General features: G+C 39.9%; 1 protein-coding gene across 1 annotated transcript in view; it reads left to right on the forward strand.

Annotated features, from left to right (window-relative positions):
* The window catches only part of PHKA2 (phosphorylase kinase regulatory subunit alpha 2), a 42,853-nt gene that overhangs the window by 1,882 nt on the left and 14,171 nt on the right, over positions 1-26,800 (forward strand). The window contains 21 exon segments of the mRNA XM_086609098.1: positions 3,548-3,706; positions 5,073-5,120; positions 5,618-5,786; positions 6,551-6,633; positions 7,246-7,326; positions 9,453-9,551; positions 9,863-10,009; positions 10,247-10,300; positions 10,853-10,975; positions 13,090-13,185; positions 14,567-14,674; positions 15,369-15,447; positions 16,857-16,991; positions 18,274-18,383; positions 21,130-21,274; positions 21,785-21,863; positions 22,740-22,903; positions 23,499-23,672; positions 24,773-24,861; positions 26,172-26,277; positions 26,280-26,304. Coding sequence (XP_086465224.1) covers positions 3,548-3,706; positions 5,073-5,120; positions 5,618-5,786; positions 6,551-6,633; positions 7,246-7,326; positions 9,453-9,551; positions 9,863-10,009; positions 10,247-10,300; positions 10,853-10,975; positions 13,090-13,185; positions 14,567-14,674; positions 15,369-15,447; positions 16,857-16,991; positions 18,274-18,383; positions 21,130-21,274; positions 21,785-21,863; positions 22,740-22,903; positions 23,499-23,672; positions 24,773-24,861; positions 26,172-26,277; positions 26,280-26,304 — 2,273 coding nt within the window.

Here is a 26,800-nt window from a genome sequence, read left to right on the forward strand (position 1 = left end):
GGTGAAGAGATGCAGTGCTTGCTTGGGCAAGTTAGGACGTGGGCCACGTGCTCGCTTGGGCCACGTGCAGCCTCGTCTTGCTTGGAAGCTGAATAGCCTGTGATGGAATGGATTAGGCTGCTCCTTCACTGACGATGCCTTCCTGGCACCTTTCAGGATGAAGCCAGGGAGGAGGATTTAAGCCATCAGTTTGCCCAGCCTGGCAGAAGAGCCAGGAGGCATTTAAGATGCCTCTGAGGTGCTGCAGCTCAGTGCAGGGGTGATGTGTGGTTGTGACCTTGTACCTTGGATCCACAAGTGTGCCAGGTGTGCAGACTTGGCATGTCAGCTGGTGTGCTCTGACGTAGGGCACTGATGAGCTCATGCTAATAAGGATGCAGTGAGGAGAGCACATAGTGTGCTCGGGAACATTTTGCTTTGGTAAGAAGGTGTTTCATACACCGGAGGTCAGGTTTCTCAGTAGCAGAAATTGATCTTGCGTTCATTCCACTCACTCTAAATCAACATCATTTTAGAGGCAAATTTTAATTCAGAATATACGTGCTACCAGACAGACGTGCACTCAAAGCATCGGTCCAGACCCCTCGCCAGGGTTGACAGTTTTCTGTATGCGACGCCTTGCAGGATTGGATCTGTAGCAAACTTTTTCTAGTTTTCAAAGTGTTGCATTCTGCTGATCAGTCCCTGCAGCATGCACGGTGATCGGTACGATCCTGTTAAAGGTTGTACAAGGAGGCTAAGACCAAACTGCGGGCTCCTGTCTCATGCCCTTGCATCGCTTGTACCAACCTGCTCTGTTGTGGGATCTGCCAGCTATTGCATGTGCCCCTGGGGATGGGGGCCAGAGGGATGCTTTGATAATGTAGCCAAGCAAGCGCTAAAGAGCATCACCAGAAGGCTTGTTCTCAGCTGCTTATTACACTTGTTAATTTGAATGAGATAAGAAAAAATGTGAATCTTAAGATACGTCCATAAAATAGCAAAACTTAATGTCTCATCCATAAAATAGCAAAACTTAATGTCTATATACATTTTAAATATTGCTAGGGTACTGTAAGAGAAAAGCATATGCAGCTGATAAGGCAAGCACATCTAGCATACATTTATGGGTAACCACAATTGCGTTATGTCTGGTTTCATGCAAACAATCTATCTGCAGATTTCGCTAGAGCTTACATCAGTTTTCATCTGACCATCAATGAGACAGATGCAAATTAGATAGATTTTCTGCCAGATGCTAAATGTGGGCTTATTTGTATTGCTGCTCTGGTTAGAACCCCACTATTTTTGTGCCTGTGTTGCTGAAGTTCTTATTAGTGTCTGGTCCCCTGTAGAAACTGGTGTGTTTTGTTGGGGTTTTTTTTTGTCCCCAGACTAACAGATAGACTTAAAAATAGCATTGGGCATGATACAACAGTTTAAAGTCTTAGTCCAGCAATCAGCTTTCCGTTGTGGTGCTCTCAGCTTGTGGAGCCTGTGGGTGCTGGTAGAATTCTTTGCTGCACGTACAGTGTGATTTGCAGGATGAGACCTGCTAGTCCAATTAGAGATCACTGCATAGTTGTAATGCTTTGAAGTACTTGCTGAGATAAAGCCCCTTTGACATCTTTGGAGTTAAGCGCACTCGTTTCTTCAGGTTCTTTAGGACCTTGTAAGAGTTGTGCTTTTTATGTTGTCGGCAGGTAACAGAAGAAAATAAAATGTAGCTTTTAAGAGTAAGCGCTTTCTGAAAAAAAACACCATCATCCACTTAAAATATTAACTTACTGTGGTGTTGTGCTAACATTCTGAATGTGCATGAGGAAAGACATTAATGTGTTGTCACTCCATGAGAGCCAGTCTCAGTGCACCTCAAGAGCTGGGACCTTCTTGTAGAGGAACCAAAGGCGCTGAAGTGGTGATAGCTGCCCTTGGATTTGTTTAACGCGACCTTCTCAAAGTAGGTCGGTCCCTCTCTGAGGGCTGAATAGTCTTTTAAAGTCTTGCATAGGCTGTTTTTCCAGGATTTCCATCTGGGTACCTGGAGGTGTTTTTATTTTGCAGCTGGCTGCCAGCCCAGCATAGAGGATGGGGAAAACTAAACCAAAATGATCGTTTCTCAGGTAGCAGGATGATCTCTGTCAATCCGAGCTGCAGGTACATAGAGTTTGTTGTGCTGCATGGGAGGAAGGAAACAAAGTGCCCTCTAAAAATACTGGGAATATGCAGTCTGCCTTTTGAGATCCTGGTTTTCACCATGCAGGTGCAGCACTGAACTGGGAGTGGGTTCTCCTTTCTTTGCTTGCTCACGTGTTGTTCTTCTGTTACTCCTTGTTTTGACTTTTGAAGGAAAAGAGAGAAAATTTTTAAGCTGTTTGGGATCGTACGTGCTCCTTTCCTCAACAAATAGATGAGTAGGTGTTCCTGCTGTTGTTACCTGGTTTGTGAAGGTGGTGCTGAGGGACTCTGAGCAGAATGACACATTTCTACTCACAGCGAGCCACTAGACATGGCTGTATTTATAGCCTAACAATAGCACTGACTGTGCCCAGTCATGTGCGTCAGGTTGTCACCCACGTCTTGTTCAGTTGTCACATGCAAAGCCCAGGAAATTGTGCTTGAAGCTCCTCCCTCTCAAAAAATAACTATGGAAGGAGTTGAGTGAACCAGTCTGTGGCAGAAATGAAAAAATAGTGTATGTGTTCTTTTTAGTTTTACTTATCTTTATGTCCTCTTGTCACACTAATCCTGGCAGCTGGTCTTTGTTCACTGAAATTTGCAATAAAGGCTTGATTTGATTGAAAGCTGTATCGACCTTTTGCCTCTCTACGTTATTTTTTTGTTTGTGAAGAACGTACAGCTGAGAAAGACGGTCTTAAAAATTAATGACAATGAGCTGGTGTCAATTAATGATACAATGAAAAATTTAGTGGAGTATTTGGGATGCAGGAGACTACCCAGTATGTTGGTTTTCAGACAGTGCTGCTTTTCAACACCGTCAGAATTTGTCTTTCAGTACATTTTCCAAAGGAGGAGATAAAAAGTCTTTGTGTGCATTTATGCTTCAGCTGTCATAAACCAAGCAGGTAAATTAATAGAAATACTTTTTTAATTTCCTAAAAGGCAAGCAGTGTTTTTTTCACTTCCTCAAGATTATGCCACAGACCAGTTGCATACAGAAGAACAGATCTCGGATTCAGTTTCTAATGTTAGCTCAGTACCTCCTTTTCCTTACAAATATATAAAATTTAAATTCCAATTTCCTCAGTGTATTTTAAATTTCACTCAGTGACTTAGCTAATAATCCTGTGTGGATAAGCATGCCCAGCTGGATGCCATGAACTTTGTCCTGAAGCATTCAAAGAAATTTTGCATTTCACTTGTGTGAGTTTGGGAAAGAAAGATGAGACTTTTCTTCTGTTGCAAAATTGTGAGCAGCCACAGTGTGCAATCATTTTTGGCTCTCTCTTTTGTTTTGTTACCCTTTGATACGGAAAGAACCGGGGCGTCTTAATAAATGGGATTTCGGGTAGTAATATTTGTTCTTTATGCCTTCTACTGTGGTTAGAATCCAGTTACAGGGCTGCTTGCAGCTGGTACGGACCATAAGGATGCTTGGGTACGGGACAACATCTACAGCATCCTGGCTGTGTGGGGGCTGGGGATGGCTTATCGGAAGAACGCGGACCGGGATGAGGATAAGGCCAAAGCCTACGAGCTTGAGCAGGTACGTCCAAGTTCAGTGTCAAACAGTTACGCTCTTTGTTTTTTCCATATGGTAGCGGTTTTGAACGGTGCGTTTGCATTGCTGCTGTGTCTAGGATCTAGCAGGGTTTTCCCACCTTGGAGTATGTGTCTTGTTCCTGTCATGTCAGTATTCGGGACGCAGCGTGTGGTGTGCAGTGTTCCCAGCAGCCTTCTGACAAGCAAGATTTGGAGAACTGTGGCAGAGAGGCTAACATCTAAATTAAAATAAAAACAAAACAAATACATAGAGGAATCAAACTTCCATCAGTTGGCCGATTGTTGAAAAATTAGGCTTCTGAGAGATTTTATGGCCATATTTACAAGTCTCTGATCAAACTTTGAGATCTCTCATGAAGTGTATTACGGAGCAGAAAGTCAAGCCTGGGTGGCTTGGATCCAAGGGTAGCAATTTATCTACTAGACCATTCTTCCTCGTAAGGAGAAGCATGCCATTTAAAATAGCAGTCTTGGAAACGTGCGCTTGTGTCATCTCACGGAAGTCGTACCTGGTGTATAGACATACTCGATCAAATCAGATCTGTAAACTGGTAAGAGTCATGTGCTGGGGAATTAGAAGAGGAGGTAAATCACCCAGTTAATTTCTATAATCGGCAGCTGGGAAAGCAAGTATCGAAAGTGAGAGTGTAGAGGTTGTTAAATGGGAAGTGAGGGAGTGTTAATGTCAGTGTCCTGCAGTAGCTTCGAAGGCACTGAGTAATTTTCATGCTGACATTTACTGCTCAAACCAGGGAGATCTGTGGTGATAGAATAACCACAGTTTGCATGATCATTTTTGAGGCTATAATAATTTTTGGATGAAAGATGGGGTTGATCTCTTCGTTTAAGACAAAACCTTGCACTTCTCTTTGTACTCATAAAGGCCCTTTCTTTACTTTAGTCATCTGCTTTCTGTTGTACTATATAAAGAGAGGAAGAAGCTCTACAGGTTTTCCAATCATTTCAATGCCTTGCAGACATCTAGCAGCATTCTCTGCATCTGTCACTCTAAAAATCGTCATCGTCATCATTATTATTATTAATCTTACAAGACATAGCTTTCCTCTTACTTCCTTAACTGGATAGAAGGACCACAGAGGGTTGCTCCACTGTTTAGAGAGGGCCTTATGGAAAAAATTTGTTCTTCTGGATAGAGATGTGGAAATAAAAATCAGCCAGTATATCAAAAAAAAAAAAAGTAATGTAAAGTGTTTCAGGGAAATACACATTTTTTACCGTTGACAGGACGTTAGTAGGGGATGTGAACTTTGTCACTTTTGAATGTTGTTGGTAACAGCTGATGGTAACTGATCTTCTGAGGGTGTCACTGGTCTGTTTTGTTTCTGCAGAACGTTGTGAAGCTGATGCGGGGACTCTTACAGTGCATGATGCGACAGGTAAGGTCACAGGTGTGAGCTGAATTAGTATGTGTTGTATTTGCAAAGTATTTCGTCTGAAGCATGTATTACTCCTTGTATCTTTTCTGTAGAGTGAGCTTTTTGCATGTGCGTAGACGGTGATGTGGGGAGTCTTTTTAAAAATCTTGAGCAAAACTCTGATCTTACTTGCCCCTCTTTGAGGTTGTGCTTGTAGCAAATTGCTACAAGAAGTTTTGCCTTTGCAAACTGATTTTCACCAAGGTACATACCTGTAACTAAAATCTGAACTCAACAAGGTAATCTCATCTTATTGTTTCCTGAAGAGATGTAGATTTAGCTGGAGCCTGAAGTTAGAGTTGTGTTTAAGCACTCTGGTCAATCAAAAAACACTGAAGTGTGGTAACAAAAATTAGGACCTCAAGTTTCTCCTCACCTAAGAAAAGTTGTTTGTCTTGAAGTAATCTGGAGAATATCTTCCGAAGTGTTTCAGATTTGAAATTTGTGGTGTTTTTTAGGTAGATAAGGTAGAGAAGTTCAAATGCACACAGAGTACCAAAGACTGCCTACATGCAAAGTACAACTCTGCTACTTGTGCCACGGTGGTTGGGGACGACCAGTGGGGGCATTTACAAGTGGATGCAACTTCTCTTTACCTGCTCTTCTTGGCACAGATGACTGCATCAGGTAAGCAGAAGATACTTTAGCCTTGACTCTTGTTGCAGTCTTTTTCTAGTCTAGCTTTTATTTTAAAAGGAAAATGTTTTAAAAAACTTTTACATAGTTATTACTCAGAGGAAAGTAACATTTCTCTGGAAAACAGATGTGGCTTAGTTAGGGTTTCATGTTTATAGTAACTGCCCCGACAGTGTCCATCCCCTTAATGTTTCTTGGTTCACAAATACATAAGCTAGTCCGAGTCATGTCAGAGAAGAGTTTTGTGTTTGAAGACTACGTGGGGCTTCCTGATGGACAGTCAGGTTTCTTCAGAGAGTGGCGACATCGAGTCAGGTGCCACTAGTCCTGTCTGTGTTCCTCTTCTTGCTGGCACTGTTTTTCAGAGCCCCTTGCAATTGACCCCTGCTGAGCCGGGACCTGGTGATCCCTTGATAGAGCACTAAGTGGGCAGCTGCAGGAATTGGGATGCATTGCTCTTGAGAGCCAGAGCTGGCTCAGATGCCTCTGCTTTGTACCCACCGTGTCTGAATGCCACCCTCCCAGGGGTGGTTTTTGATTGGTCTTTGAAACAGTATGTATTGGTGGCATTTCAAGTATTTTATCAGCAGCAAACATTGAGGCTTCCTGCCTGATCTTTTGAAATAGACATGAGTTTTTCCAGTGATTTCAGAGGGCAGTAGTTGGTAGCAAATAAACAAAAGCATGAAACTCACTGAAGAGTAAATATTTCAGTCTGACACAGTATAATCACTCTCTTCCCTTCTTTTAATCAGGGTTACGAATTATCTTCACCCTAGATGAAGTTACCTTTATTCAGAATCTTGTTTTTTACATAGAAGCTGCCTACAAAGTTGCTGTAAGTGGTTATTTGTATGTAAATCACCTGTACACTGCTCAGATGTGGGTGGAAAGTTATTTATTGATGGAGAAAGAAAAAAAGGACTTCTTTTTCCATGAGAAGATATCAGAACTTGTCAGTACTGTAGATTGTGAGCAGCGTCTTTGGAGACGGTGGGAGGACTGTGGAGGATTTACTGCTGCCTGGGTGAGGTATACTTGTTCTATCATAATAATAGTTTATTGATAATTAATGATATTTCCTGGTATCTCATTAAAATCTTATAGGCCTTTCTAAAAAGAGCAAAGTGTTAACAAACTTTGCAAAGTGACAAGTTGAAGGGGCACAGGGAGAGAAGCATGCGCAGGAGGAAGAGTAAAAGGCTTTGTGTGTTCTCTGAAGACAGTGATTCATGACTGTAGACCTGATCCTGCTGGGGTGTATTTTTATGTGCTGCTCTTTAAACATGAGGAGGAGATCTTCAGAGATTTGGAGCTTTTTTTTTTCTTTCTTTTTTTTTTTTTCTAAGGCAAATACCTCATTCAGAGGTCTGATTTTGTTATGGGCAAGTGGGGAAACATTGTTTTTGTATATAATCATGCCAGTTTTTTCTTGATGATGTTGTTGCAGGATTATGGAATTTGGGAACGTGGTGATAAGACAAACCAAGGCATCCCTGAACTGAACGCAAGCTCCGTAGGGATGGCCAAAGTGAGAATGTCTTCCTGATACCTCCTTTGTGGGTGTTCGGTCATGCTGAAGGGCTCTGACAAACCTGATGGCTTCCTTTGCATAGGCTTCTTGGCCACTATGATAGCTAACTGTTTGTATAAGAATTTTTGTTTGAAGTGTGAGTGAGCATTTTTCAATGTAAAATCCTTGTGATACTGGCTTTCATTGAAGGACCTCAGCACAGTTGTTCTGGGGATTGCAGGAAGGGTACCAGATTCGTTGAGGCATAAATCTGATAAATTCAGTGGGATGCAGTCTCACAAAGTGGCCTGTGGTTTTCTGTCCTTTTTTCTTAATTGTCCAGCCCCAGGACTATATGTAATGTTTTCATGGTAAGGTTAATTCAGACGTAAATGCTGGAAAACAGCAGAATATTAATCTAAGAAATTATTCACAAGTAATTTAGAGAGAAAAATGAGTAAAGATGTGCTTAAAAGAAAGTGGATATTTCTAGTTCCCCTATAGCACAAGGTCACGGAGATACTTAATGAAGCTCAGAAGACCATAAATGTAAATGTGTAATTGACAACTACTTTTTTGAATAGTGTCTGAGGAACTGACAGAAACCAAATATCATTAAGGTCAAAGGTGTAGTTGCATTTCAGTAGGATTTATGAGTTACCAAGATCTTGTGTGGCTGCAAGAGGGAGAAACTGCTGGTCTTGGCCAGAGTTCAGTCAAACAGCGATGGGGCAATGCCTGGGGGGTAGATTATTAGCTGTCCAGTATGAGTTTTTTTGCACTGGACAGCCTGACACGGGATGCTGTGGTCTCTGCACTACTTCTGAGTGCACTGATGTCAGGGCTATCTGTGGGACTTGCTGCACAGCTTTGCTTCTCCGTGGCTCTGAGTTCAATAAAAGTGCTATTCGGGGTGGGGACCAGGAAGCACACTGGAGGCCCTGGTGCAGAGGGTGAGGTAGATGCGTTTTTTTTGGGTTGTTTTTTTTTTTTTTAATCTGTTTTAGGAATTCTGCCTCTTAACATTTCTGTCCCATATCTGCTTTGTGTGGCTACATGTGACAGCAATACAGCACAGAGCGTGTGCCTTTGAGTTGATCTCAGTGCATTTTTTGCCATTAAGACTGCCCATGGTCCTGGCTGTCGATTCCTCAACGGGGCTTTCTGCTGCTATCAGGAACATCTGCTGCTCTAGCACTTGGCTAGAGAAAGGGGCTCAGCAGATCCAGTAAACCCATGTTTGTGTTGGAAGAAGAAAAATACTCTTAACTCTCCAGAGAGAGAATAAGGCAAGCTGTGTTGTGCAACCCTTCCCTTGTCATAGATTGACATTACTGTGAACCTGCAGGACGAAAATGGGCACGGAGCAACATTCAGTGCCACCACAACATGCATTTAAGAGGAAAGCTCTGCTCTGGCCATCCGGTCCTTGCTGTCTTTCTGCTACGTTACCTGCATGGCACTGCGCACCCTGCTTCTGCAAAGCCAGGTTTTGTAGCTTGCTGGGTTCAAGTAGGGGTGCCCAAATGGAGTCAAATGGTTGGGCTGCTAGTGTCTTCACTAGACCAACGCGTTGTGGCCAAGGGGTGTGAGATGTGGGGATCCACCTGTTGACACAGAACATGCTGTGCCTTGGTTGACTGTGCAGAGAGCAGCTGTCTCATTTTTCTTTCCCTCAAGTAGTGATAGTATCATACAGATGGTGATACTCTCTTTTCTGGACACTGCCTCTGCTAGTTCTGGGGCGCCTCATTGGACAAGCCTTTGTCTTTGAATAAGCCCTTCAGGCAGGATGAGTGAAAGGCCCCTGAATGTGGGAGTTATTATTTTGGAGTATAGGACAGGAGAAATATGTATTACTAAATACTTCAGATATTATCTCAGTGGAAGCCCTGCTCCCCGTTGCTTTGAATTGCCTTTAAACTGTAAGACGAGTCACCAGCACATCAGACCTGTATCCTACTAGGGGAAGGACAGATATACTTACCTTTTCTAAAATATTGCCATGCTTTCCTTTAAAGATGAAAAATGTCTGTGAAGCAAACTTCTGTCTTATGTAATTTCCTTCAGAGGATAACCATGGGTGCTAGGGTATATACTTGGCTTAAAAGGTATTTAATGGTTTTCGGTGTTTTTTGTTGAAGGCTGCTTTGGAAGCAATTGATGAACTAGATCTTTTTGGTGCTCATGGAGGACATAAATCAGTGATTCATGTTCTTCCGGATGAAGTAGAACATTGTCAGGTAAAACCTAGTCTTCTGTTTCCTTTGCTAGGGGAAAACCCAACACCCTCTCCCTTTTGTTTTTAAATGAAATGTTGATTAACTGAACCAAGAACTTAATAAGGATGGCCTCAATGCTGTTCACCCTGTTTCTAGTAGATCATGCGAAAGTGAGTGGTGTTAAGCACTCTTGTAATAACTCTGTTAAAAATAATTGTGCAGTGAGTTCTGTCAGTTTGCAAATAGTATAGTCTATTCCATTTACACTTCACATAGTCTTTTGAAGTAGGTAAATTGTTTACATCTCTCTCTTCTGTTCCTGTTTTGCTCAGTCTATTCTATACTCCATGTTGCCAAGGGCATCCACGTCAAAGGAAATCGATGCTGGCCTTCTCTCTATAATTTCTTACCCAGCTTTTGCAGTGGAGGATATAAACCTTGTTAATGTGACCAAGAGTGAAATCATATCCAAATTGCAGGTAAGGATTTTCTTTTTTTTAATTTTTGTTTTCCAAAGGAAAAGAGAAGCAGAACCTCCCTTTCTTAACCAAAAATCTTAATTAAACAAGGGTTACCAGACTTGGTGCATCCGTGCATAGAAGAGAGAGAGGAAAATCCCTCAGTGACTTTTAAAACTCTGCACGTACTTTTATGCTGATGCTAGTCTGTGAGGAAGAACAGTATGTGAAGTTTTCTATAATTTTCTGTTTTTACAGGGCCGCTATGGCTGCTGTCGCTTTCTCCGAGATGGTTACAAGACACCCAGAGAGGTACTTCTGATGTATATTTTCAGTAGACATTAGGAAGAATTTTATCTCTTGTTTATAGACGTTTTTTGTCTCGTTTGCATGAAGAAGTAAAGTTCTGTGTCGCTGTTAAGACATCCTAGTGGATTTGGAGGTAATCCAGGTATCCGCCCTAGAAATGACACATCTCTGAATAAGACTGTTTGTAAACCAATTATTAAGGGCAGAACTTAATTTATAATTCTTTAAGGAATGAACCTTTAGGTATGCTTATGCTGCCTAAGGGGAAGCAGTGTCTCTTAAGCATCCCAAAATATCTTTGAACTTAGGCAGAGGCAAGAGTATTTGGCTGTCACCTAGATTCTGAGACTGAGGAGGGTTGATTTGTCAGGGGAACAATCAAGAGAGTTTGAGACTGAGTGTGAAAAAGAAGTCAAAAGACTGCAAGGAAACTATTTCCAGTGTTTTTATTGGTTTTCTGGGTTTAATTACTTGTATAAAATAGGCTTCTATTATGTTTGGAATATAAGTGACTGATTTAGTGCTGTGACTAAACGAACATGATTGAATTTCTAGGATCCAAGCAGGCTGCACTATGATCCTGCTGAGCTCAAGCTCTTTGAGAATATTGAATGTGAGTGGCCGGTATTCTGGACGTACTTCCTAATTGATGGAGTATTTAATGAGGACAAAATTCAGGTGAGGAAAGAAAAAATTACTTTCAATGGAAATGCAAAGCCATTGTGTTTTGTAGCTTTGTTCCTTGTTTATTCTGGATATCAGTTAGATATCCCATCAGCAGGATTGGAGTAGTCTTCAGCCAATCTCACTTTCCTGGGGAGTTCATGACATGATAGAGGCTGTGGTGTTGTGTGCACTGGGACCTCACTGCCCTCTCTCTATCAGGTTGAGTGGCTCTGTTAGCTGGTGTGGTCAAACTGGACTGAACAGGGCTTATTTACCTGGTTCTGTCTTATTGCTAGCCTTGATGCCCCTTTCCCAATTACTTCAGGACCATCTTCTGTTTCTCCCGACCTCTGAGGTTTGGCTGCTGGGAATGAGATTCGTAGTACTTTAAGTCCTTTCATGCATTCAGGGAGATTTGGGGTTGGATTATGAGGAGTCATTTAATTTTCACTAATTTCTTAAGTTACTTCATGCCTTATTGTGTCAAGCATGCAGTGGTCAGGGGAGCTAAATTGATTGTAGCCCTCCAAAGGTTATAGTAGCACTTGGAGTGTACTGGTGGATTTCATAGATTTCATAGATTTTCTAGGTTGGAAAAGACCTCAGAGATCATCCAGTCCAACCGAATTAAAGAGTCCAGTCCGAATTAAAGAGTGACAAGTAGCCAGGACTAATGTGTTCATGCGAAGACTTCTGTAGATTGGTGGCTTGAAGGAATAAAAAATACGTGTGATTTAAAGTCACCTAGTATGCAGAGGGACAGAAGATTCCTAAACATAATCCCTTAAAAATTAAAATGGCATCAGAAACAAAACAGAGAATGTCAGACCAAAAAGCTCTCTTCCTGTACCAGATGTTGTAAATCAAGTTAAATACTTACTGACACTAGAAATGGAAGTTGCTTTCCTGAACGCAGTAAAAACAGCGTGGTGGAGAGAAAAATGGCATTATTTCATGAGGGGAGAAATCAGAAAGGTTACTGAAACTTCAGTCATGTTGATAAAATACCACTTCCCAAAGCAGTCTCTAGAACTTAGTTGGATTATCTGGGACAGTATGTGCCTGATTGCCTTCATGGTGTGCAGACGGGCTGTGCTAGGGCATGGTCAGACCGGGCAATTGCTCTCGGTTCCTGTTGTTTAAACACAGCCACTGGAGACGTGAGTCACTTGAGACACTCAGGTGAGTGTCTAGTCTTCCCCAGTTAGTGCTGCAAACAAGTGGTTGCAATGGCAGCAGTTGTTAGAAAAATAAGCACCTTGACGACTCAAAACGAGTCTGATCAGTGATATTTCAGGAGACTGAAAATATCAGTGTACCATAATATGAACCTGTGGGTACCTTACCTTGCGTGTTCCACTGTACTCAGAAACAGACAGCAGAAATAGGATTTCAGAGGCAAGTGCTGGTAATGCTTGAAAACAGCTTCCCTATAAGTAAAAACTTGGAATGGGATAGTTAAGAAATGAAACAAAATAAGTGATTTGGTAAAAAGAATATTCAGTGTTCTTTGTTTTGTGTCAGTCTGGTAATCCTGTTCATAAATGTTATCTAACAACACAAGAACAAGAGGATTTTCTGTTCAGTTAACTTAGGTAAACCGTTTAAATCTATTTTAAGTTTTCCATGGGGCAAATTTTTGAGCGAATTAGTTAAGAGAAACTGATTTCCCAGTCCTGCAAAGTAGAACTCAGAAAATCAGACAAATGTGCATAGTAGAATGCTAACAATGTATATACACCTTATACTTTTGTGGACATTGGCAGTCCTGACATCCATTTCACTGCATCATCATCTGTTGAAAATTTCATGTAGGATTTATTCCAGTGACTTCTTGATAGGAATATGTTAGAATTTTTGTACTGCAATAGTATGTTATAGATTAAAGACGTGTGTTCATGTTTCTGAGACTGATAATGTTGAGATGCTGGAACAGTCTCTGAGAATTTGAACCCTCATCTTCCGTCAGCAAGTCATGATTCCCCCTCCCTTTTTTTTTTTGTGATTTTTTTTAAATGAACTTTCAGAAGAAAAGTACTGTTGGAAAGTACTAAAGCTTTAACTTTACTGTTTCAGTTTTGCTGACTCTAATGTGAATTCTCACTCTCTTTTAAAAATATTTCCAGGTACAAGAGTATAGAGAGGCTCTGGAAGGAATACTTATTAGAGAGAAGAACGGAATAGTGCTAATGCCTGAACTGTACGCAGTCCCTCCAGAGAAGGTATTGTGAAAATACAACATCCACTTCAGTATGCAAAGTATAGATATGAAGATGAATGTCAGCTCTATAGTTTTCCTGTAGCTGATAAATCTAAACCAGCAATAAAAAAATATTACTGCACATTATTTAAAAACTAAGAGACTTCTCAGAACACCTGCTGAGAAATTCTAAACTTTAGGATTCTAAATGGTCACATTTTTTACTTGAGAAACTTTACAGAAACATTAGAGCAGGACTAAAGTTTTAAATCCTCATAGCAAGATATATATTTAAGAAGTGTTGATGCCAACTTAGGAGCTGAAGCTTGAAGAAGACATAAAGCACAGACTGGCCTGTCTGTCTGCTCGGTTGATTGATTGTGCTCTCTTTTCCAGAGCTTGTATGTGAGAAACAGGTTTCAGATGGAATAGAGCTTGGGCTTGGTTTTTTGTTTCTTTTGTTTGGGTTTTTTTCTTTTCCCCTCATCTTTGCTGTTACTGTTTACCTGATTCTTCCATTGTAACAGAAATTCAAATGAGCTTTTGTGGTCTTTCATGCTATTTGCCTTTGTATTCCTCCCTGCCAGCTGCTTATCCCATTGCAGACTTGTCAGCCCTCACTCACTAAGGGTGTGGAGCCTCCATGGCTGATCTGAGTTTGGGCAGGGAGTGTCGACAGCTTATGTCTTGCTCTTGCATCTGAGGTGGAAACTCTGAATTGCCTTCTTAGTGGGAAGCCTAGTGGGAAGAAGTGTGTAAGAGTTCAGAGCCTTCTTGTGAATTTTGATATGATGATGATGATGGTTTGATGAATATGCCAAATACAGAGGGTAGATTTTGCGTGTCATTTATAAATTTTAAAATGTCCACAGTAAAGATGTTATCTAGGAGGGTTTTTCCCCAACTCTGATATCTGTATACTGCAAAACCGAGGCAGTTTACTCTTCATTTTTCCATTGGCCATTCTTATTAACACAGGAAAGATCGACTAGTCTTCATTATTGGAAATCACCTTTATTGCAGGAAGCTAGGCAGACATCAGTGAAGTTCAAGTGTCATGTTGCAAGGGGTTGGAAAGCGATTACCTACAAGCTGCCCAGAGGGAAGGTAGCAAAGGCATGGTGAGAAGAAAGGGGAAGTGCTAACACCAAAGCTATAACTGCATGCAGAGTCCCCATTCAACCTCGAGCTTCGAAGGGTGGGGCGGTGTACAAAAAGGAAGCATAGTTCTTGTCCCAGAAAACATGCAGCCTTAAAAGTAAAACCAAGAGATCTGAATTTCAGTAATAGTGACAGGTTAGAAAGGGTAGATGATAGACCATATTTTTTTCAAATACTTCCATGTTATTGATTGTTCTTCACAGCTTTAGGGTGATTTTTCTTGCTTATGCATTTGTTTTCAGGTCGATGAGGAGTATGAAAATCCTCACTCAGTGGATCGTGTCCCAGTGGGAAAGTTGCCTCATCTTTGGGGACAATCATTGTATATCCTTAGCTGCCTGTTAGCAGAGGTAATTGTTGCTTATATAGTAGATGAGCTTGTGTTTCATTTTGGTTTGAGATGGCTTTGGCTTTAAAAAAAATTTCGTTGATGAGTAGCGGGCAATGTGTTTTCCAGTAGATATATATACATAAACGATGGAGGAGTGAATCTGAGCTTTCAGGAGCTTTTTTTTTTTTTTTGTAGATGTGCAATTACCTGTTTCTAATCAAGCTGAATAAGTTGTCAGATGGACTGGATATATGGTTAGGCTAAAGGAATATGCCCAGACTGACTCGGCTGTCCCAGAGCTAGGACTTTGCACTGTTTCAACTCCACTGGGCTATGCCTCACTCTGTGGCATAAGATGCCTGTGGAGTTGTCCTGTATTAGCCATGGACTTGTTAAAGGAACCACTGAATAACTCTGTGGAGGTACAAAAAAAGTCACTAGCCTGGCAAAATTATGTCATTTGCTGCAACTCTAAAATAGGAAATATGGACATGCAGATTGTGTCAGTCATAACCGTTTTCTTGTCGTTCTGAAAAATAGCACAGCCACTGTTTTTATGGCATGCACTACTTAGTTGATGGGTTAAAGAAACCAGGCTTTTAGTCCTACTGTCCTGATAAAATACTAAAATTGGTTAAGATTTCTGTTAGATGTCATCAGAAGCCTTTTACTTAATTTTTGTTTCCTTCCTTTTTTCTTTCTTTTGCATCTAGGGATTTCTTGCTGCGGGTGAAATTGATCCCTTAAACAGGAGATTTTCCACTGGATTTAAACCTGATGTTGTGGTACAAGGTGAGGGAGCTTTTTGAACATTCTTGGTGAACTGGATCATGTGATGGCAAAGTCCCTATGTTCGGGAGAGAAGACAGACATGTTTAAAAATAATATGAATTTTTTTCATGGGACATAGATGCTTTGGTGTTACTGTGAGAAGGAGAATAGGGTTGTTTGCCTAGCTGCTGCCATTTTCCCAGAGGGAAGATCAGATTTAACAAACTTTTAAAAAATACTTGTAAAAATTTTAAGACTGGTCAGAGACCAGAGAGTGGCAAATTTAATCTTCTAGTGAAAATGAAAATCTTGGTGGATTCTAGCAAGAAAGGGCAGGAGACCACTCAGTTTAGTTAGGTTTCTGTTCAGCCCCTTTTCAGAGGAACCAGAGAGCAATGAGTGGGGAGGATCTCTGTATACAGAGGTGAGGCATCCAGACTTACAGGTATCTTTTTGGCTGCTGCAGGAGAGTGGCTTCCTTTGTCAGTGCAGGAACAGCCAAAACCAGAATATTAAGCAGAGGGCAAACACCAGCTGATCAGAACTTAAAGGCTTTTCAAGGGCCTGTACCACTCTGGAAATGCAACCAGCTCATTTATCAGGAGCAGCCTTTGTTAATGATACTGTGATGTGAGCAGGTGCTTGTTTACCCCCTTTTGGTGTCTCACAGGGATGGTATTTTGCTATTCTGAAGTGCTTAATTTCTAGTAGAAATATAAATGCTTGTTTATTTTTAGCATTCTTTGACAAGTATTTATAATGTGAAGAAGAATACTGAATTATTAGTTCCAAACCAGTAAGTCAGCTAACATGGACAAAACTTCAAGCAGGTTTGATTAAGGCCTAGACTGTGAATTTCTCTGATTTTGAGACCTTTTTTTTTTCCTACCTCTGCCATTTTATGGCCTCTGTAACGTTTATTGCTATACAAGTAACAGCATCTGTTCCCCATTGATTTGGCTATGTTGTTATAGTGTGCTGTATTAAAACAGTGAAGGTTTTCAAGTTGGGTTTCCCCTTGTATTATGGGGGAAAAGCACCATCTGCTGAAAGAGACTGCATGATCCAAACTAGTGGTACTGAAAGAAATCTGAAGAAACTGGTAAAGCCTCAAAGAACCTGTTCTCACCTCAGACCTGACCCTGCTTTGAGCAGGAGGTTGGAGTAGAGACCTTATGAGGACTCTTCCACCTTGAATTACCCTGTGGACCAAAGTGGGCAGGAACAGCAAGGTGTTTTGAGAAGCAGAGAGCCAAAAGCTGTCTGACACCCACTTACAACCCCTTTTGTCTCACAGACTCATAAATTAAGAAAGCAAGGCCTTTGTGCATTTTTAGTCAACTCTGCAGTAGTTGAGAGGTGGCAGCAGAGACAGTCAGTTAAAAAGAGAACTTTAGTTCTTACTAGTGTTTTTGTTTTCTGGTATGCAGTGACTGTTTTGGCAGAATCTAATCAAATTAAGAATCTCTTGCGAGGCCATGGAATCAATGTTCAGAGCATTGCTGATATCCATCCGCTCAGAGTGCAGCCAGCTCGCATCCTGAGTAACCTCTACACCATGCTGGGTAGGTATTTGAACATGGAAGCCCTTCTCTACTGCTGTGCAAGGTTTTTAAGAGTGATGTTTGGTTTTTTTTGTTTTTCTTGCTTCACCCTATCCTAAACCATGACAACACTGTCTCAATTTCTTCAATTTAATTTCTTTGATTTAAAAAAAAATGCACTTGTGCAAAGAGGCTTAAGGAAATTAGAACTTCAGTCTTAAATGAGGAACTCCAACAGGAAAAAAAACATTACCTCATTAGAAAAGGTGATCAAATACAGGTTTCCCTGTACCCTTGGATTTAGGCAAGAGAACTGACGCTTTTTATTCTGCAGGAACTACTTCCACAGAGAAACTGGCTTTAGTAAAGAGGTTTTTTTGTTGTTATGGTGGTGGGTTTTGTTGTTTTTTTGTTTTAATAGCAAGCTTTTTGGAAGCATCCAAAGTAATGGAGCCTTCAAATAAGTCTTAGAAAGCATGCCCTTTACATGGAGAAAGAAAATTGCGTCTGCTGCTTTTGGGAAAGAATTTGTCTTTTTATCACAAAGAACTTTTAACAAATGAAACACTTTTGGGACTTTTCTGAAGCTTACATTTATTTCATAATAATTCATAATAGCTTTCTTTCAGTAGTGGAGGTGAGTAGGATGATTTGACACATTGGTGTATTGTTTTTAACAGTGACTTCTTTGGGAATGTTCACAGTGGTATCTTTTCAGGCACATGGTTGTTTGGCTCATATTCCTTGTCAGACAGATTCAAGTTATCTCCTGGCTGCTGGAGCAAAGGATGCAGTGTGGATCATTTGCTAATAAGCTCTACTGAGAAAAGTGAAGCTTATTAGCCTGATGAAAAGAATGAACATCTGTCTTTGTGTTTGGATGTACTTTGTATATGGATTTAGCTTTCTGCAAGCAAGAATTTTTAAGGTTCTACAGTGAAAGCACTGCAATTTCTGTTGTATTTGATGGCTTTGTTTTTGAAAGGTCATACATACCTCCTCGCCTTCTTGGTGGGGAAGCTTCGGGTGCTGAGCAATGACTGTAGTTAAAAAACCCAATCTCATGATCAGTGGAGCCAAAATTTTTATTTGTAATCAGGCCTTTAAAGAACTCTAGCTATTATATTAGTGGTTGCTACAAAACGGACCAGTCTGTAGCATCTTACTCGGTTAACTGTCTTCTGATAACAGATATCTTGCCTTGCTGATATGAACGTAGATCTCCTTGTCTAAAATTATTGTTATGGAAAACCACAGAGGAAATGTTGGGTGAGACTTTATTTTCTTTCTCTTTTATTTACAGGCCGAAACAAGAGCATGAAATTAAGCGGACGGCCACACCGACACATTGGTGTGTTAGGCACCTCCAAGCTGTATGTGATAAGAAATCAAATATTTGCTTTTACCCCTCAGGTGAGCATGTAAAGGTGGCAGGAAAATCACTGCTTACTTAATGACTCGTCATTAGTGAAGCACTGTGCAGTTACTCTACTTTAGGTAGAGCAGGGCTGATAAAGCAGATGTGCTTTGCTTTGTGGGGTTTTTAAGAGTGTTGGATGATCAGCATGGTAGGAGTGCTGATAAATGTGTCTTCTGTCATACAGAGTCTGGCTTCTTCGGCTTCTGGCTTAGGAGAACGCAGCAAATCAATAGTACAAAGTTGTTACTGATCTCTGCCCAAACTGACATTCCAGCTAATGAAATAGTTTCTCTAGAAAGTAGGTCACTTAATATTATCTTCCTACTGATTGCTTTGATGCAAAATTTAGTTTCACCTAAGCGTGCCAAGTAGTATAACCCCCAAGAGACTAAGATGTAATCTTTTCATTATATTGTTGAAAAGGTCAGTAGCACTGAGGAAGGGTTGTTCTGTTGTTGTTTTCTGTTTATTGCCTTTTTCAATGTAACTGGAAGTTTAGATTCTCCCAGAATTAATGGCTCTTATTTATATGTTTAATGAAATATGACACGCTCCTGTAGACTTATTCTAGCAGTTGGTACTAGAAGGCCAAGGAATCAATCACCTACTGAAACGTGTGCAACTGGAGCACGATAAAGAATGCTCACACCCTCCTAGGTAGACGTTTGACTAATGTAGTCTTTAAATTCCAGTGGAAGACATACAGTGTGCTCCATAGATGGCCTCTGCAGTGCTTCATGATGTCCAGACAGCATCAGATTTACTGCAAATAATGTGGCTCCCTTCCCGTTCTTTCCCGTGTCAGTTGATCACAACCAGCTTTTTAACAGATTGTTTGTTGTGTTGTTCCCTCCCACCAATTTTCACTCTTGCAAATTACAGAAAAATTCCTTAAAGTTTTTTTCCAAAATATCTCTTTGTCCATATTTTACTATGTAAGTAGGACCCAATTTTCCAGCTGAAATCTTGCCATGTATCAAGTACAGGCATGCTTATTAATATATTCCAAAATGGCAATTATCTTTGCCTCAACAGCACACTGCTTATTCAGTTCCTGCTTATTCCATGTTTGACTAAAAGCTCCATAGTATTTTCTGTTGTACTTGTAGCCAGACATTTCCCCCTGACTTTTTTTTGAGAGGGTGGAATTGTTGTTTAATTTCACCTTCCTAAGGTTAGCAGTTAACTCATCTGTGTTGATCTTGAGTAATGTCCACAAATTTTGTGGTTTTTTAGTTTGTATTTCATCCTGTTCTCTAATGAAAACATTGATTAGGTGTGGGGCAAAGGCTGACCCCGTTTAGATACCCTCTTATTCTGAAAAAGTGGTTAATAACTAACTTTTGAGAACAGTTTTCAAGCAGTTCTGCTGCCTCAGATGTTTTTTCTTCAGCTCACTAGCGTGAAAATTTGCAAAAGTTGAGAGATGTCAGAGGCTTTCTTGTACCTACTATCTAGTTCCTCCCAAAGAAGAAAATTTGGCTTTTTTTCCGAGATTGGTGTTTGATAGGACTATTTGGTCATATTGCTTTATCATTTTGTAATTATCTTGGCAGTCTCAAATTGGCTTTGTTTTCCTGTGCTTTCAGGCACTGAAATTGACTTGACTGGCCTATCTTAGCCTGGCTCTTCCTTTTGAAAGACAAGCAGTGTTTTTGCCTCTCTCTGGATTTCTGGGACTTGTTCTTCCTGAATTATCAAAATTAATTGCAAGTGGGTCAGGGATTGTTTTGGCTAGTTCCTTAAGTTCTGTGAAGTAACTTCTCTGGACTTTGCCAGCTTCAATTTACGTGCTCTTTAACCTTTTCTTCCCATACTCAGGCTGGACTCCTGTTGCTTCGTTAAAAGTAGTATTAAAGGTCATAATTCGCTACTTTTCCTTCTGTCAGTAAAACCAGCACTGAATGCTTCAGCTTGTCAGTATCTTCTCTTCCTACCTCCTTCCTTTCTTTATTAACAGACCCAGAGATTCTATGTTTTCCTATTGCTTCTACTGCGTTTACAGGGTGTTTTCTCCTTGACCGTTATATGTCTTACTAATTTATGTTTATTTTACATCCCAACCTCCTTTTTCCACCCTTCCCAAGGCTATGTGCTTCCTTAACTTTTGTTGTGGCTGATGTGACACACTTCCAGTTGTTTGTCTAGCTCGCTTGGTTTCCAGCTCCTGAAGTAGCTGTAATAGTCTCTTACTGTGGTTCTTGGCTTTCCTCTGTAGTGGGAACAGCAAACGTTACCATTGTACATTTAATGTACCTTTTTCTACAGTAATTGCCAGCTTTTATGTATTCTGTTTGGCTTTCAGATTGTTCCCAAGGGGATTGACAGTTACTAGCTTCCTAGTCCCCAGCATGCACTTATGCCTATTCATTGTTTTTGTTGGTATAGTTAGTTTTTCTTCCACATTTAGGGTACTTCTGTCTTCCAGATCATAGGTTACTGTAACTTATCATGGGAAGATTTTACTTCATTGGTGTGATTACCTACTTTTTATTTGTATGCCTTACTCTTTCATGGTCAGCCTACAAGTGTAAGAAAACGGACTCTGCACAAGCGTGGATTTATTTTTCACAGTCACAGGCCTTGTTAGGTTAATTCATGCAGTCTGTGTTGTGGTCAAGAATAGTTCAGATAGCTTTTGTGAATGATTTAAGGGAGGAAATTTAAAAAAAAAAAACAAACAAACAAAAAAAGAGAGCACTGACAACTACTTATATGCCATATTTCTCTGTTCTCTAGTTTACTGACCAGCATCACTTCTATCTGGCTCTAGACAATCAGATGATTGTGGAGATGCTCAAAACAGAGCTGGCTTACCTCACTTCTTGTTGGAGGATGACAGGGAGACCAATCCTGACGTTTCCCATCACCCACACAATGCTTGGTAAACTTCATTTTTCTCTGTTTCAAGCAGAGTAGATTACTGCAGGGGAGTAGGATGCGAGCTGGCTTGAGAGGAGATGGGTGGCACGACTGTTTCAACATCTGAGTTTTAACACAAAAGTACAGTTTCAAAAGTACTTTCTGAAGTATATACTGAATTTGTATGACTTTGTAATATTTCATTTTAGTTTTACTCCTCCTTTGTATTTTTGCATCTCCCCATCATCTCCATGCTATTCTGTCCAAAGAAATTTGATAGACATCCCTTTGGAATTTGTCTTGAGTGGGTTGATTTTTGTCTTGAGAAATCCCTTTGGAACTTATCTTAGATTTGTTTTTTGGTTGCTTGTTTGTTTGGGGTTTTTTTTTGAATTATTGATAGCAGTTATGAGTTCTGTTTTAAATTTTTCTGATTTACTTTGTAGAGAACACCCAGTAGTCCACTTTGTTTGGACATGATAATTTGAAGTTTACCAACACATTCTTAAACTCTTCCATTATTCTTTTTTAGTTGATGATGGTACTGACATTCATCCAGCAGTTCTTGCCACCATAAGAAAATTAGAAGATGGTTATTTTGGAGGTGCAAGGTAATGTCAGAACTCCCAGATGAGTCTCTCCATGATTTTTTTAATTAAATCCTATACAAGCCTCAGATTTGAACTTGTAATAGCGCATAGACCTTGTACTGGAACTTTGCAGAGAGAGAAGTTTCAGCTTTAATTATTATGTGACGATCAGATGGTAGCTGGACTTCAGATGCAATGGGAAGGATTTGTCTCCAAAGAGGTGTACCATCTCTGACTGCCATTAATGGATAAGGAAAAACTAATTTCAAACCTTTGGAAATACAAAAACTTAGTCTTGACTGGGCTTTTGTTTTTAAGAAGCAATTATCTTTCACAGTTCTCGGACATGTTTTAAACATGAATTACAATTGTACTTGGAAGCTTATGTGTTCCATTCACCTGCATATAAGAGCAATTTAGTATGATGCTTACAGTACCTCCCTGTTCTCTTTTCTGCTGCCTCTCCCTCAGGCAGTGTCTTCCTCTGACAATCAAATGTGTTTTCAGGTCTTTAGCAGCACTGCAGTTCTTTGAAAAGATGCTGCTGTTCATGGGAACTTTTCAGCCCTTGTTTCTGTTGCATTATCCTTGGAGTTTAGGTATTTGTTCAGGGTCTCTCTTCAAAACACCCTCCGTAGTTAAGCTTCGACTTAAATCTGTAGGTGTTACCATAACAGTTGAGTTAGTATCCAGAGCAGTAAGTATCCAGCTGGATCTGCAGCTATTGTATTGCATTTGTTTTTCTCAGTATCTGTTATCTGTTGCTTTGTAGTTACCAAAGGTGAATTTGACAGTAGGTGTCATAAATTTTGGAGGAGCTGTTGAAAGCTCAGTGAGCATTAATCAGTATCAAAATGGTGGATGTTAATGCTCTTTGGCATGCTTTCCTATTTGCAGGGTGAAGATAGGCAAGCTATCGGAATTTCTTACCACCTCTTTTCATACATATCTGAGCTTCCTGGATCCAGACTGTGATGTAAAACTGTTGGACGACCCTAGTGAAGGCTATAATAGTCCTGACAGTGAATATGGAGGCTATCCGGTAGACTTCTGTGAAAAAGGTAGTGCTTTTTCACTTCACAATTTTTTCTGTCAAGCTCTGCCAGCAGAGCCTGGGTTTACGTTTGATGCAGAATCTATTTTCTGCACAGTTTATAGTCATTCCTGTTTCTCAGGCGTCAGTCTGAGAACAGTACATGCATGACTTAATTTGGAGAAGGAGTTTGTGCATATTCTTCCCACGCTCATAGTATGGTGCTGACCAGTAACTGCTGCAGTAAAGCTGAGTCTAAAGAGTCAGCTGATGGGGAGGGGCAGGGGCTTGTGGAAGAGGTTAGAAAGGGGAAGAGACTGTGAGGAACTGTAGACAAGAGTTTGTGTGGAAGGGCTGATCTGTGGGCTACCAGCAAGATAAAAACCCTTTTGCTTCCTGTCAAAGGGGGAAGCAATGTCTTAATGTAGCTGTTTTCAAAGTGTCAAAAACTGATTACATTTTTTTTCTAATTTCTTCAGCTTAAAAATGTCATGCTTATGATATTCTTGCATTTTTGTGTGCCTTTCGGTATGGGCAAAAACAGAGTGTGTTTGAAAAAGAAGGAACTGATAAACTATGTTTTTACCTTTAATAAACCTTTTCTTTTATGTATGTGACACTAGAAAGCCAGGATGAGCTGGATCAGTATATAAATGACATCCTGCAGAGTACGGCACTGAAGCCATACCTGCCTCCAACTTCAAAGACTGCGAATCAAATACCTGTGTTCAGTGCAAACCATTCCACAAACGAGATACTGTCAATAATGGCCAAGACAAAGGGCTTGGAGGTTCCAGGTATTTCTCCCTATTATTTATTTAGTGATAATAGTAGAAAACCTCTTTTGGGTGCTAAAAGGAGTAAGTTCAAGTATTTCAAAAGAACTAGTGGCACAAGTATGTTGTAGTTATCAATGAGAATAAGTCCAAAGTTGTTCCTGTAGTGTTCCCACAATATCCTGTATCTTGGTGTATACATAGATAACCTGCTATGAAATGTAACATTTAATGGAAATTAATGTTATGGAAACTGATGCAGTGTCTCAGTTGGATAGAATTTTAGAACCTGAATCAGTGAGTTCATTTTTTTTTTTGTCTTTGTGTAAACAAGGCAGACAAAATGTACTTTCTTATTTTAATAAAGTTATGGTGAAATGAAGTGTTTTGATGCCAGAAAAACATAAGTATGCACATGTACTGTATAAATTTGTGAAAACAATGGAGTAGAGAGGCAGAACAGTATTCCTAATTATGCTGTATTTCTAATAGACTGGTAGAAGGATTTACACCAAAATAATGCTTGGACTGAATTTGTAAATAGATTCCAACATATGCAGTGTTTGATATGTAGGTACGTAATATTCAATGCCCTGGTTAAGCAAAGGTTTCCCTTTACTTCAGTGTATAGTAATAGCTTTCAGGCTTTTTTGTTAAGTCTTTTCTTTCATCTTTCATATGCCAGATAATCTGATCTTATAGTAAATTCAACACGTGAAGTTAACAGAACATTAGTCTGCATTTACCGTTATCACTTTAATTATTATATCTTACCAGTTAGACCATTTTCTCCACATACTTCATGTTGAAATGTTTAAAACACTTAGCAGGGTCTGGTCATTGGGCTGTAGGATTTCTGAGGCATGGGCTGTCAAGCATGCAGCACCTGAGCCTTTGACATGCTGACCACAGAAGCTCTTGGAGGAAGCCTGCAAGGAGATAAGGTTCAGAGTGTTAGCTCATCTCCAAGTTCCACGCACAGCATCTCAGAATTGTTGCCTCTATATTTTGACTTTTAGAGATATTTCTGTTGTTTTTACCTAGTATAGCTGCTTGATGCAGATGTTTTCAATTTTCATGCTACTGAAATGGGCTTCTTTTCTGGTGACTTTGCTTTCCAGCTGTGTCTATGTCTCTTCCCACTAAAGTTCTGAACACACATCGGAAGTCTCTGAATCTTGTTGATAATCCCCATTTCCTTGAGGCAAAGGTAAGCTATGAGAATTTTTATGCTGTTTGTGTTTTTAGGACCCAATACTTTTGGGTCTTTTCTTTCATCTTTTGTTAAGTCTTTTCTTTCATCTTTCATATGCCAGATAATCTGATCTTATAGTAAATTCAACACGTGAAGTTAACAGAACATTAGTCTGCATTTACCGTTATCACTTTAATTATTATATCTTACCAGTTAGACCATTTTCTCCACATACTTCATGTTGAAATGTTTAAAACATTTCTGTGTGGTCTTTTCTGTGTTTCCCAGCCAAACCCTGTGCTAGTTCTTATTTTCCTTCACAAGCAAGCTGTTTTGCCTGAGGCACCATGTAGCTACTCCGTTGTTTTGGAATTTATTTTTTGGCTAGATGAAGATTTTTTGGTTAAATAGACATTATGAAGTGGAAAAAATTTTAATTGTGTGTGCCAAACAGAAAATAATATCATAGGTGCTTATTTTTAAACAGCAAAGGTTAAGGCATCATCTTTAGTTCTAACTGAGTACACAAAGGAAAGGACAGGATGTTCACAGCCTTCAGAAATGTTCTCCAAGAAATGCTCCTTACAGTAATGTCTAGGCAGGAGGGGAATGTGCAAAAGGACAGCTGTACTTAAGGCACCAGCCAAATCCCACTACAAGGCATGAAGATGGGGTTTTGCTGGGCACTTGTTTTGCCTTAGTGTATGTGACCAGCTGCAGATGGCTACAGGAGGTTGCATCCAGCCTCCTGAAGGAGTCTGCTCAACAGGCCCTGTTTGTGGAAATAGTATTTTAGGACCATATAAATAGCCGAATAGCTTATTAAAGGAAACTTCTCTTCATCCAAGAACTCATCAGAGGATTGCATAATCTGATTAATTAACATGTTGGTTTCATAAGCTTGGAAAATTTACGGTGGCAACATCTGCACTCATGCAGCACCACGTACATTCTGTTTTGAGGAGGAACTCAAAAAAGCGGTAAATGATTTCAACTAAAAAAGGCAGCATCCTGCTTTTCTCTTTCCAGATAACAGTATATAATAGGAAAAGTTTGCAAATAATTTGATTTCCTTCTTTTAATTTTTTTTTGTCAAAAAAATAGTTTTCTTTGTTGAATGAAATGAAACTGAGACAAAGTTCCATTCTGGGTGTTGTGTTTCCTGAGACAAGCCTGCTTTTTATGTCTGCAGTAGTCTATATGACGTGTCTGTATTTCAAGTGCAGAGTTTCTGTTGTGTTCTTTAATGGGAGGTTACAGTTTAAATTTGATCTGCTACTTTTTCAAGATAATTTCTTTGATATTTCATCTGTCTCTGTTAACAGGACTGTGAAAATGTTTTGCACTTACCTAAAGATGCTCAAGGTGATTTGGATTGCAGGAAACTTGTTGAGCAGCTGAAGGAATGCCCAACGCTGCATGATCAAGCAGATATTTATATATCTTACATATACTAAAGTGAGTTATCTGAGTATAAACTTCAACATGTTATAGTTGGTCACAACTATCTGATTATTGCCGTGCCAAAGCTTTCCACTGTCAGGGTTGTGTTTGAGAGGTTAAAATATTTTTTTGCTTTAACAGAAATATTTTCAATTTGCTTGATTACCTAAATAATTTGGATATAAAAAACGCTTGTGCAGATTTCAGAGTTGATTGGCACACAACTGCAAGTACATACAGGCTCCAAAGTTCACAAGTGAAGTGCACAAATCCTTTACAGGAATGAATGTACCTTGCTATATTCGTGGCACTCCATTAAGCTCGCAAAGATTTGGTATGTTTTTTTAAACACAAGAAGGAAGTGGAGATGAAATTAATCTTTTCATTTTCTAACTATAAGGAAAATGAAGTTCTATTGAGTAGTCACTAATTTTCCTTCTCATCCCTCTGCATGCCTAAGTGCATCACTGGCTAAAACTCAGTGCTTTTCAAAACATTCTTGGAAACAGTC

The sequence above is a fragment of the Tauraco erythrolophus genome, chromosome 1, assembly GCF_009769465.1.
Source record: "Tauraco erythrolophus isolate bTauEry1 chromosome 1, bTauEry1.pri, whole genome shotgun sequence".
Taxonomy (NCBI): domain Eukaryota; kingdom Metazoa; phylum Chordata; class Aves; order Musophagiformes; family Musophagidae; genus Tauraco; species Tauraco erythrolophus.